At 38.7% G+C, this 12,124-nt stretch overlaps 5 protein-coding genes across 5 annotated transcripts; 1 reads left to right on the forward strand and 4 right to left on the reverse strand.

Moving 5' to 3' along the window:
* Window positions 1–1,825: 1,825 nt before the first annotated feature.
* RHIMIDRAFT_200035 (tubulin alpha-1 chain) lies at window positions 1,826–3,235 on the reverse strand (the record flags this gene model as incomplete). Its single annotated transcript, XM_023606428.1, has 2 exons — window positions 1,826–2,913; window positions 2,974–3,235. 2 exons carry the CDS (start codon window positions 3,233–3,235, stop codon window positions 1,826–1,828), a joined length of 1,350 nt encoding a protein of 449 aa, XP_023468378.1.
* A 131-nt stretch (window positions 3,236–3,366) lies between these two features.
* On the reverse strand, window positions 3,367–4,693 carry RHIMIDRAFT_213091 (uncharacterized protein). The gene is made up of 2 exons (XM_023607236.1): window positions 4,003–4,693; window positions 3,367–3,935 (listed from the first exon to the last, which is right to left on the reverse strand). The coding sequence occupies exons 1-2, from the start codon at window positions 4,580–4,582 to the stop codon at window positions 3,436–3,438; spliced, it is 1,080 nt and encodes a 359-aa protein (XP_023468379.1). The 5' UTR covers window positions 4,583–4,693; the 3' UTR covers window positions 3,367–3,435.
* A 469-nt stretch (window positions 4,694–5,162) lies between these two features.
* On the reverse strand, window positions 5,163–6,894 carry RHIMIDRAFT_311915 (uncharacterized protein). Its single transcript, XM_023614766.1, has 3 exons — window positions 6,690–6,894; window positions 6,494–6,639; window positions 5,163–6,408 (listed from the first exon to the last, which is right to left on the reverse strand). Exons 1-3 carry the CDS (start codon window positions 6,874–6,876, stop codon window positions 5,215–5,217), a joined length of 1,527 nt encoding a protein of 508 aa, XP_023468380.1. The 5' UTR covers window positions 6,877–6,894; the 3' UTR covers window positions 5,163–5,214.
* A 31-nt stretch (window positions 6,895–6,925) lies between these two features.
* Window positions 6,926–9,781, reverse strand: RHIMIDRAFT_275890 (uncharacterized protein; the record flags this gene model as incomplete). The annotated part of the gene is made up of 15 exons (XM_023612577.1): window positions 9,669–9,781; window positions 9,514–9,609; window positions 9,338–9,458; window positions 9,059–9,287; window positions 8,956–9,008; window positions 8,583–8,891; window positions 8,450–8,526; window positions 8,288–8,398; window positions 8,180–8,239; window positions 7,987–8,127; window positions 7,754–7,939; window positions 7,571–7,707; window positions 7,427–7,514; window positions 7,218–7,376; window positions 6,926–7,193 (listed from the first exon to the last, which is right to left on the reverse strand). Coding segments are annotated over exons 1-15 (2,008 nt in total), but the record flags the coding sequence as incomplete, so codon positions are not given.
* A 456-nt stretch (window positions 9,782–10,237) lies between these two features.
* RHIMIDRAFT_104502 (uncharacterized protein) lies at window positions 10,238–11,920 on the forward strand. The gene is made up of 5 exons (XM_023605160.1): window positions 10,238–10,782; window positions 10,838–10,938; window positions 10,985–11,415; window positions 11,470–11,657; window positions 11,713–11,920. Exons 1-5 carry the CDS (start codon window positions 10,284–10,286, stop codon window positions 11,844–11,846), a joined length of 1,353 nt encoding a protein of 450 aa, XP_023468382.1. The 5' UTR covers window positions 10,238–10,283; the 3' UTR covers window positions 11,847–11,920.
* The last annotated feature ends 204 nt before the right edge of the window (window positions 11,921–12,124 follow it).

Raw genomic sequence — 12,124 nt, forward strand, 5'->3', positions numbered from 1 at the left:
AAAGTCCCGAAGGATAGAAATGCGTATTGAAGGATCGTGCTCTGAAGAGAAACCAAAAGATTTTCCCCAAGCATAAAGAAAAGAAAGGAGATAAAAGAAAAAACTCCTTTTTTATATCTTTTTTTGACCCAAAAGTTTATTTTTCTCCTTCCTTTATTCATTGAACATGCATAAGCAGCCCAGTTTAAACTTGAAAACACTGACTGTTTAACAACAAATATTTTATACTTTGTAAGTGAAAAAGGAATTATTTCATATTTACATCTGTTTGTGTCTCAATTTTGGGACTTGCAGTTCATTCACCCTCTCAGCACAAGTTATTAGGCTACCAAAGGGGAACTTGCCTTTCAAGAAATATTGCTGTCATCAACAAAAGGTCAATCTTGGTTTGCAGTAAAGAAAGAAGCGGCATTCGTTTTAAACTTTTCAGTGCTGGATTGACTGACTTGCGAATCAAACTGAGAAAAGGTTGCATCAAAAAGGAGTGTTGCTAAACCGAAAAAACTAACTGCCATTGCAGATAAGGTATCTCTTCCTTTTACAACATTTTTTGCTTGAACAGCGATACAACTTTGATTGTCACAGGCAAATGCGCCATTAGTTGTTCGTAACTGTCTTGCGCCATTCTTATAAACCGTTTTCACTGGATGAGACAGTTTTTGAAAGCAATAGATATACGCTTGGAAGGTATTGTGTTGGTTCGTTATACATACAGAGGTATACAGACTATGCTTCAAAGCTTTCCAAGGATCATCGTATCGCATGTACCCTTTGATTCGTGAACCTACATCTAAACCACGATCATGACTGACTTGATCTCGCGCATACAATGAGTAAAGACAGGAGTATGCCGGAGAACGTGCCATAGTTTGGACATTGGCAACGAGGTCAAAACCGTGACTCTGCCGTATACAGAAAGGGTTATTTGGAGTGAATACGACAACAATGTTCCGGCTTTGTAAGCAATTCAGCGAGAAAGACATTACGTCGCGAGGTAGAGCTATGTAGAGGACAGCCTAGATACGTTACAGATGAAGGAAGACAAACGGCTGTGCCACTGAGTGACGTGATTCGCTAAAAGAGCATTTCATAATGTGGGAGAAGAGGCAGGTGGGCGTCAGAGAAATAATCACTGTCTTGTGAAAGTTGATATTAGCATTAGATGTTAATGAGTAAATTATCAAATGAGTGTTAAGCCTAGATATGTCGGACGGATCGCGCAAGAGGCAAACTACATCGTCCGCATAGGCTATGAGCTTGACTGCTTGAAGGTCAAAATCATCAGGGCGAGACAAGGGAGAGCGAAGAAAAGCAAAGTTATTGAAATGAGTATCTTGCAATATTCTACGGAGTAAAGGTTCAAAAGCAAGGTTGAGCAAGACAGACGAAATGGGATCGCCTTGTCGTAGGCCACGACGTTTTAAGACGCCTGGTGAGAGAAAGCCATTAATATTCAAACGCAGAGTCGTGTCAAAAAATAAGTCAGTCAAACTATGAATCACAGTTGAAGGGATGCCAAAGTGTAAAAAGACTTGGGCAAGGTACGTAGGATGAACACTGTCATAGGCTTTTTTTCCTGATTCAGCATCAGACTTATTGCGGAAGACTGGCTGGCTTGTGCATGACCTATAGCCAACTTGAGTAGCAAACCGTCATCCGCATTAAGCGACCACGAACAAACCCCGTCTGAAAGAGTGATGAAAAGATTGACGTAACTAACCCGACGATTATTAAAAATCCGAATGTAAATTTCGGAAGAGACATATATAATGAAATATTAATGTTAGACAAAAACGATGAGTTTTTATTAATGAATTGTAATGAATTAGTATTCTTCGGCGTCTTCAATTTCAGAATCGCCCAAAGAGTCGGAGCCGACTTCTTCGTAATCCTTTTCGAGAGCAGCCAAGTCTTCACGAGCTTCAGAGAATTCACCTTCTTCCATACCTTCACCGACGTACCAGTGAACGAAGGCACGCTTGGCGTACATCAAGTCGAACTTGTGATCAAGACGAGCCCAAGCTTCGGCAATAGCAGTGGTGTTGGAAAGCATACAGAGAGCACGCTTGACTTCAGCCAAGTCACCACCGGGAACAGCAGCAGGACGACGGCAGTTAATACCGACCTTGAAACCAGTAGGACACCAGTCAACGAATTGAATAGTACGCTTGGTCTTGATGTTGGCAATGGCAGCGTTGGTGTCCTTGGGGACAACATCACCACGGTATAAGAGACAACAAGACATGTACTTGCCATGACGAGGATCACACTTGACCATTTGATTGTTGGGTTCGAAACAGGCGTTGGTGATTTCTTGAACAGACATTTGTTCATGGAAAGCCTTGGCAGCGGAGATGATAGGGGCGTAGGTAACTAAGGGGAAATGAATACGGGGGTAAGGAACCAAGTTGGTTTGGAATTCATTCAAGTCAACGTTCAAGGAACCGTCGAAACGAAGAGAAGCAGTGATGGAAGAGACGACTTGAGCAATCAAACGGTTCAAGTTGAGGTAAGAGGGACGTTCAATGTCCAAATTACGGCGACAGATGTCATAAATGGCTTCGTTATCGACCATGAAGGAAACATCAGAGTGTTCCAAGGTGGTGTGGGTGGTCAAGATGGAGTTGTAGGGTTCGACAACAGAGGTAGCAACCTGAGGTGCGGGGTAAACAGAGAATTCAAGCTTGGACTTCTTGCCATAATCAACAGAAAGACGTTCCATCAAGAGAGCACCGAAACCGGAACCGGTACCACCACCAAAGGAGTGGAAGACCAAGAAGCCTTGAAGACCAGTACAGTTATCGGCCAACTTGCGAATACGGTCCAAGACAGAGTCAACAAGTTCCTTACCAACGGTGTAGTGACCACGAGCATAGTTGTTGGCAGCGTCTTCCTTACCGGTAATCAATTGTTCTATAGAACAAGCAAGTTAGTGATGATGATGAGGCTAATGTGCTTTTTACAAAAACTTACCAGGATGGAACAATTGACGGTAGGCACCAGTACGAACTTCATCAACAACGGTAGGTTCCAAGTCAACCATGACGGTACGAGGAACGTGCTTACCAGAGCTGGTCTCACTGAAGAAAGTGTCAAAGGAGTTGTCATCAGCTTGAAGATTCTGGGGAATATGACCATCAGGTTGAATACCGTGTTCAAGACAGTAGAGTTCCCAACAGGCGTTACCGATTTGAACACCAGCTTGACCGACGTGAATAGAAATAACTTCTCTCATGTTTGATTAATACGAAAAGGGGGTTTGTGTTGTTTTATTCAAGAGTTAAGGGAGAATAACCAACAGTTGTTAAGAAAAAAAAAAAAGCAAAAAAGTTTTTCAGACACACTTTATAATACCATATTTAAATACCGCGCAAATCATAAAGAGGCTTAATATACATTTGTCATACATACATAGAAAAAAAAGGGGAGTGGCACTTATTTATAAACAGAAGCAATTCTTGTGTTTTCCTGCACCAGTTGCTGCAACTCCGATTTTAACAGGAGAGTAGGACCCTCGAGGTGATGAAGACTGATCACCGAGGCCTGTCTATCCTCGGTATAATCTCTACATTGAACCCATTGTTGACCATTATTCATATAAAACGAGATTTGCTGAGGAATCACTTGAAATTCCAGACGAGACCACGTGTTGATAGGGATTAAGGTAATACTTTGAACAGCGTCCTGATGAAATTCCATCTTAAAGCTACAAGCACCATCTTGAATACACCAGATGAACATATGACGCTGTTTATCAAATGAACAAGTGAGATCACTTGTTTCGAATTTCACTCTTTTCCAAGTACCGATTTGAAGTGACTCGGTAGAAAAAGAATGTGATGTATGCATGGCGATAGGGACTGTGAGTGAATTTGAAGGATTGGTAGTAGCCGCTGATGTTGTGGTAGCAGTAGAGGAAGAAGAAACATCATCATCTGTGTGTGAGTGTATCATATGTGTGTTAGAGATGTGAGACGAATACTTGTTATAGGATGAGCTTACAAAAAGATATATCAGTCCAAGGACTATTCATTTGTTGCTGAAAAGAGACGAATGAGTTGTTGTTGTTATTTATGAAATTGGTATTGTCATCAAGGATAAGGTCATTATGATTAATATCTACAGATGTGCCTCTTTGAAATTGAGGTCGGTGATATACAGGGTAAGGTCCAACAGTGTGAGCACGCATGCGATTCTTTCTATCAAAGTCCGTAAAGAGTGGTTGTGGTGAAGATGAGGACTGTACTGGAGGAGGTGGAGGTGGAGGAGGAATGAGGATAGATCTGAGATGAGCATTGATCTGTTTTTGCTTCTGTTGGTTAAAGTAATAGTAATAGTAATAGTAATACAATTCAGGGTTTGATTTCACAGGATCCTGGGCGGCCAATGGATTTTGTTGAAAGAGTGCAGCTTGGCAAGCAGCAGCAGCAGCATTAGCAGCATCATATTGCATCCTTAGTGTTTCATTGTGTAGCATAGACGATCTTTTTGCCATATTTTTCACTTTTGCACGACGATTTTGAAACCAGACCTGGATAGACCGTTCAGACATACCCAATTCTCTTGATAATTGTTCACGCATTCTATTGTTTGGGCTTTGATTGATTGTAAATGTCTTTTCCAACACTGACAATTGCTCTGGTGTTGCTCTTGTTCTTTTACGTAATGGTTGGTTGTTTTTATTTAATTCCTTAGTGTCATGAGTAGAATAGTCCATAATAAAAAACGATAAAAGAGAAGGAAAGAAAAAAAAAAAAAAAGAAAATAAGGGAATGATCTACCGTTGTTTTCTTTTATATCAATTGACAGGTTACAATATATTATTACATTTCCCGAAATGATAATAATAATTGTAATATACGGGTGCCCCGTTAGTTTATACGCGTGGTCAGTATTACATCAATCTTAAGGGAGGAAGAGAGAGAGAACGAGAGAGAGAACAAAAGAAAGCAAAAGTGAGAAAAGGAGGGGGAGAGAAAAGGGTCGGACAGGTTCTAGGCAAAACATGAAATTGTGACAATGAATGAAACGAGGTAAGGTAATATATAATAAACACTCACCTGTACCTATTTGATCATGGTTCCTCCTCTCCATCTTCTCTTGTCTTTACTATACACACGTGTTATATAAGCTATGGCCTGACATTAAGGGTATGTGCACTGATTTTTTTGTATTCACGTTTTTTAATTTATTATATTTTATATAATTTTTATTTTATTTTGTATCACTCGGGATTGAATAAGCGGGTGGAGGTTGTTGATCCATTAAGGGCGTGGCTGTCTTGGTTGATAAATATAGTGATTGAGATGCTAATTCCATATCCTTACAAAACGTATAATAGCATGAACAAAGATAAGGATGAGGTTGAGGTTGATCCATTTTGACATCATCATTCTTGTTCTTTGGTATCTTTTTATCTATTTCGGTAGGTTTAATTCCTATTTCGTTATAACTCGGTAATCTTCCATAATCTTCTTTTAGTCTACAATCAAATACAGTGATGGGTGAATCAAGTGTAATCGTTTCTTTCTTTCTATCCTTTTCTTTTTCAATCTTGGTCTTGTTCAATCGAAGTAGATGCCATTGATGACGATCGTCACTCGTTGTTGGTGTGGGTAAAGGGGATGAAAAATGTCTTTGATGATGATGATGAGAAGGTAATGTACGTATGTTGTTTGATATATGTGCTTGAGGTGGTGGTGTTAATGTACCGCTGAGTTCAATGGATTCTATACTTGTATTACTATTATTTCTACTCAGGAATTGTCGATGTCCTTCATCATCCACATAGGATAATGTCAAGTTAATTTCTATATGATGCTTAATCAGTATTTCTCGTATATAGGTCGTATGGCGTATATGCTGTTGGCAGGTAGGTGAAAAGAAGGCTAGACGATGAGCAAAGTCATGAACAAGGTCAATGCCTTGTCCATGTTTATCAAATATCGGCCTTAATTCATCCGTCGTATCATTCACTTCTCCAAACTCGGCCAATCGAACTGATCCCGCAAATGGCATCGGAAAGACTGTATGGTCTGTTCTCCATGCTTTCATCTCTGGCACACAATACTTTCTAGACTCAATGCAACTCACTTCCATATGCTCAATACGAGTATGCTTCAGTTGTGGCTCAATCACCATGCGAATATAGAATAGATCTCCTGATGAAAAGGCAGCTGCCTCAATCACCACTTCTATATCACCATAGACCATATGCTTCTCAAATGTTCTAGAAAGGGTAGCAAGCGAATTATTCGTCAATAGTGAATTAGACATATAGGTTCGTAATATAAGCACAGGTTTCGATACTGTCCAGTTTGAAAGCATCGCAATACCAGGTCGTTGTACTTGAGCTTCGATCACGTGCTTCACTCGTCCAAATGTATCCTCAATTGTCGCTACCGTAGACTACATTATGGTCTGGTTAATATCCTTTCTGATTGTTTGCTCTCTTTTCTATCTTTTTTTTTATATTTCTATTTCTCCTTTTTACATTGGGAATCACAAAAGCAAACGAAAATCGATGTGTACCCGCTTGTAAAACTAGGTTGTTCTTTTCTTGGTTGGGTGCAACTATCTGTACTATCTGTTCTCCAAGCATCTTTTCATGGGTTAAACGAGTACCCCTTGAACCAATCCCTATGATTTTTATGTTAGTTTTATATATATAAAATCTATTTGGCATTTACCTTCTGGCCAATATGTTATAACATGTGACCTTAAAGTGACAGAAACATTGGATATCTTGGTTGTCTTGGTCAAGGTCAACACAACGTTACCAGCAAATAGAGTGGACCCATCTTCTGTTGGTAAGCCTCTCAAAATAACTGGCTTTAAGGGATCGAATCTGAGTTGTCCATGAGAGAGTAATCCCATAATGAGTTATTTATTTTACAACAGAAATAAAAGAAAAAACAAGTTCCATGACAGGTTGCACGACTGAATTTATAAAATTTTTTTATTCCAAATGTGTAACAGAAAATGGGATCGTCCATTGCTATTCCCTTTTTGTTGCTTTATTATTTTATGCAAAACATGTCATCAATCTCTGATAATAGTTTTCTCTTATCTTTTTCTTGTTCTTTTGTTTCAATGGGTTCACCATCAATATCTTCCATAGGCTCACCGTCAATGTCCCCAATTGGCTCACCGTCAATGTCCTCAATTGGCTCACCATCAATGTCCTCAATTGGCTCACCATCAATGTCCTCCATGGGTTCACCATCAATGTCTTCATTCATCATTACCTCTTGTGTATTAACTGTTTCTAAAGTACCATCACCTTTTCTTAGAAATATCCTAGTTAATTGATCTGTGTAATACTTTGGAAAGATCATCCAGTTCTCCCAAACACTTATTACTGCAAAAATGTATTTCTACAAAACGATGTGAGTGGCTTTAATCACTATAATAATAGTCCAATTACCCTCATTTGTTCTGCTTTTAACCGTGCGTTGATGGATCGATAAATTGAATTGAAATGCTCAAATAGTGCCGGTAATTGGGATTCAAACCTAGACCTCTATGTGAATAACCAATACAACCTTTTTTTTTTACTACTGAGCCTTACTCTACGCGATACTTCCATGCATTTGATACATGCACACTGCTGTTATGTAGAATATCAGAAATCAGATATAGTCTTGCTAGTTTCACCGATAATGGTACGTCGGGTACAAGGATTGATTTGCAAAGAATGCTCACAATCTATTAAAGTCGGTAACGTGTTCATTGGAGCAGATATATAAAATACCTCTGTAGCTGCATCAGAATGATCAATAGCAAATGCCATCGCTCGAGCAATGGTTCCTCTTTGAAATGTAACTTCCCTCAAAATAACAGCCAATCTTTGTTTAGCTATCCTTCCCAACATACCCTTGGCTACTTTTTCATTTTCTGCTTGTTCATCTTCTGTATCAAAACCTGGATCTTCTGTGTACTGTTTTTGTTTTAGTATCTAAAATATCAATTTTCACTTCTTCAAACCTCATCTACAAATGGTAGCTCAGGTGGTATCCACCAAGCACCTCCTTCAAACATTTGAAATGGTTCATCGTTCCATCGAGACTTTGTGTCTCCTTGTAACATTGAATATAGCTTCCATCTGTAATAGATGTGCTCTGGTGACTATACACTATATTCTAGCCAACAGATCCCTTTTAAGAATGCTTTCACTTACTATATTATCAAACAAGAATTTAAATTGTGGATTATTTTGCTCTCTCTGCATGATAATCTCCTGTTTTTGGCTCGTTAGACATGTCCATTTTTACTTAAGTTTTCATACCTCAAACATCGGCCCATGTACGAGCACACGTTCAATCGTTCTGTGTATAAGTCGAAGTGTGTTTATATCCGTCGGTTTTGTAACACGAACAACTGCTCTCGGCCGTGAGTTCTAACAGTAAAAAGAGTTAGTACAAGTAGAGACAAAAATATTTGCACTTACCACGCCCGGTTGACCAGGATCTATCTGTGCATTAAAAGGAAGTCCTGTCTTGGTGGTTGTCGTTGCCTTTTCCAACACTGAGTAACAAACATTAACATGTGTGTATGTATATGGGATTCATTGATAAATATACCAAATACAGGTTCTGCCGGTAAAGCAACCGCCTTGCCCCATCCAACACGCAATTTGAACCCTTCGAGCTCAATTCCATTCAGGTTCTTGATTGCTTCTGCTGCATCACTTCGTTTCATAAAGCAAACAAACCCGTTGTTCCTTCCTTTATCTTTTTCATCTTGAGTACGTGGCCACATGATCTTGACAGATGCAATCGGACCGTATTTTCCAAATTCCTGACAGAGGCCCAACTCGGTCACACTTGGATGAATGTTACTCACAAATAAGTTGGTCGATAAAGGATCACCGTCGCCAAAGATAGAATCGTCTGATCTCAATGATTTAGAAAAACAAGTTGTATATAAAACATGTGCGTGCAATAAATAGTATACCAGTCGTTGTTATAGTCTCTGATGACTTCGCACTGTTACGAACTTGCTGTTCTCTAGTCAAGGGCATTAGAGAGGGATATTGCTTATCAACTCTATCATTTACTTTTTGATCTCCTCCAAAAACGTATCCAAGTTACGCTTCTGAGACTTGGATTTCTTTAATTTGGCTAATTGATCTTCATCATCGTCTTCTTCGTCGTCTTCTTCCTTTGATTGATATTGATCAAGTGAATATAATTTCGATGTGCTTTCACTAGCCTTGACAAATGACATCGCTTTGAACATCGGTTTAGGAGGAAGGGAAGAAGAAGGAGGTGCATTATTGATGGTATCTACAATATAATAAGTCTTCTATTATTTCTGATATAACATCTTATTTAACTTGTTGCAGGATTTAGGGTGCCTGCTTTAACAAATGAAGTTGTTCCTAATTTGTATGACACTGGTTCTTGGAAAGATGCTACAAATTCTGCATAAACTCTGGCAGCCTCCAAAGATTCTTGCTGTATTATGTCCCGATTAGAAAACAATAAAGAAAACATGTTTTTGTAGGCATGCCTGCTTCTTTAGATCAATCTCTTCCTTGCGTTTCTCAAATGCTGATTTCTTTTGTCTGCCTACAGAATAGGCCTGTAATTTGGAAGTTGGAATAGTCTAATTTCAATCTCATCAGTATATACATTTAACATTCTTGCTTTTTGATCAAGCTCTACTTTAAGTGGTGGTGCTTCCCATTCCTCTTCCTCGACTGATTCAGATCGTTCTCTCTTTCTTTTTTCGCTCATGTGGGGAAGAAAAGAGGGGAAAATGAGAAAGAGTGACTTTTTTCTACGGCGGGGCAGGATTAAAGGATCTACTTGTTGGAAATTAAATATTTTCTGTATGCAGGAATACCCTTTTAAAGGGCTACTCTTCTTTTCATACCAGCACTACCTCAATGTTGTAAAAGAAGTAAAAAGTTCAGAAAGACAATTTTGTTGATCAAGAGCAATATTAACAAAAAAATTCTTAAACTTGGAGAACTGTAGCTATTTTAGCTCAGTGCAGTCAGTCATGAATTTTAATAAGTAGAGACTTATTTTTCATCTTATCTTCCAGTTAATGACTAACTGCTACTCTCTTTTACATTGCTTATAAAAATAACCTCAGGCTACTCATATAGTATGCAACTCTCTCTCTCTCTTCACGCATCAAAAAGGATTAAACAGACAATCACAATGCATGCTTTATTGTTTATATTTGTTTGTGTATCTTGATATTATTTAGCATTTACCATCTTAGTTGTTATTTCCCCTTTCTTTTTCTTTTACAAACACGCATAAACACATATGAACAAAGATATTCGATACCTTGACACAGACGGATCATCTAGCTCTAGTAGCATATCCATATTATACCGAGATACAATGACCGTAAGCGGTGATGAAGAGGACTACTGCTATTACGACGTGCACTCTTCAAGCGAAACAAGTACGTTTGTTTCCAATGACAAGGCTCAATACAGTTCGATTGACATCAAAGATGACCATCAATCTTGTTCTTTCTGGGGCGCCTCTCTAAATCTAATTAATGCCATGATGGGCACTGGTATTCTAGGATTGCCGCTTGCCCTTCATCTTTGCGGCATATGGCTTGGTTTGGCACTTTCGGTTGGGGTTGCCTACATGACCTGCATGATCATGCATATCACTATCCTGTGCGGACAAAGAACACACACATTCAACCTCATGGAACTCTGTCGAGCATTGACTGGGAAAGCAGGTGCAATTGTTCTCAATTGTATTATATTCCTTCATACAGCAGGAACAGCTGCGTCTTACTATATTAGTACGTGCTTATGCATAAAGTAAACAGTAATGCTGAGTGTATTGTGTATGTATAGTCTTGGGAGAAATGATGCCTCAGCTGCTGAAATCTATGTTTCCGAGAATTGCTTGCTATATCAACAAACGGAATGTGGTCCTGGTATTCGGTTTATGTTGCGTAGGTGTTCTTATCTACATGATGTCATATTAAAAATCTTTAATAGACGTTACCATTGAGCTTAACACGCTCAACAGCCTGTTTGGCCAAATGGTCTGCTGTATCTTTATTTATTCTTTTGTCCATGACACTTGGTGTGTTGATTCGTGTGCCAGCTTATTATGATTCTGATAATGTTGATTTTCGTTTGACAATGCCGACAGATCCATTCAGAGGATTGGCCATCATGAGTCTATGTTTTGGCTGTGCTCCTAATCTGTTTGGTATCTACGTTACCTCTAAACGAGCACTATGGTCAAAAACATGCTATTTAGCAATTCTAATCGCGTACATTATCAATGTAGCGTTTGGAGTCTTGGCCTATTTATGCTTTGGTAAGTTGGTGCAAGACAATGTTTTGCTCAATTTCCCAAGAGATGACTTTATCATCCAATGGATCAACATCACTTTAAGCTTATTTATGGTGCTTACTCTACCGTAAGATATAGATGTGTTTTTAATAGCAATCATAATCATATGTTACCCCCCTAGTCTTTGTATTCACCCCTGTCGAGAGGCTACAATGACGATGTTTGGTATATCAACTCATGGTGCAACAAATAAACAACATTACCTGATTACATTTGGTGTGTTTGCCATCATTTTATATGCTGGATGTACACTTGACTCACTTGGAAAAGTATATGATGTTCTCGGAGGATTTTCGACCATCATTTTAGGTACGACCCAGTTAAAAGTCCTATATCACTATACTTACGACGCGTGTATCTTTAGGTTTTCTCTTGCCCGGTTTAGCATACTTGACATTATTTAGATTTGATGAATCACGGATGCTCTATATCTCTTCTATTTTAGCTGTGATCATGAGTATTCCTATCATCTATTTTTCCCTTAAAAATGTATTTTAAAAATATAAAGTTTTTTTTGGGGGAAATGTAGAAAACGACAGCTTGGCATGACTACTGATTATTGTGTTCTTGAGTGTGACAGAAAGTGGGAAAAAGATACGTGTAATCAATTAAGGACATGTGTAACAAGTAACCGGATAGAAATAGCGACCTTAAAAAAACTATAAAATGATGGGGGGTGTATATTTTATTCTCTTTATCTTTTTTTTTCCTTTTAAAAACCCTTGCTTCTTCTAAAGCGTCTTTTTTTTTTCTTGGAAAACTCTATTCAACTTTTT

Source organism: Rhizopus microsporus, assembly GCF_002708625.1.
Source record: "Rhizopus microsporus ATCC 52813 unplaced genomic scaffold scaffold_4, whole genome shotgun sequence".
Classification (NCBI taxonomy): Eukaryota; Fungi; Mucoromycota; class Mucoromycetes; order Mucorales; family Rhizopodaceae; genus Rhizopus; species Rhizopus microsporus.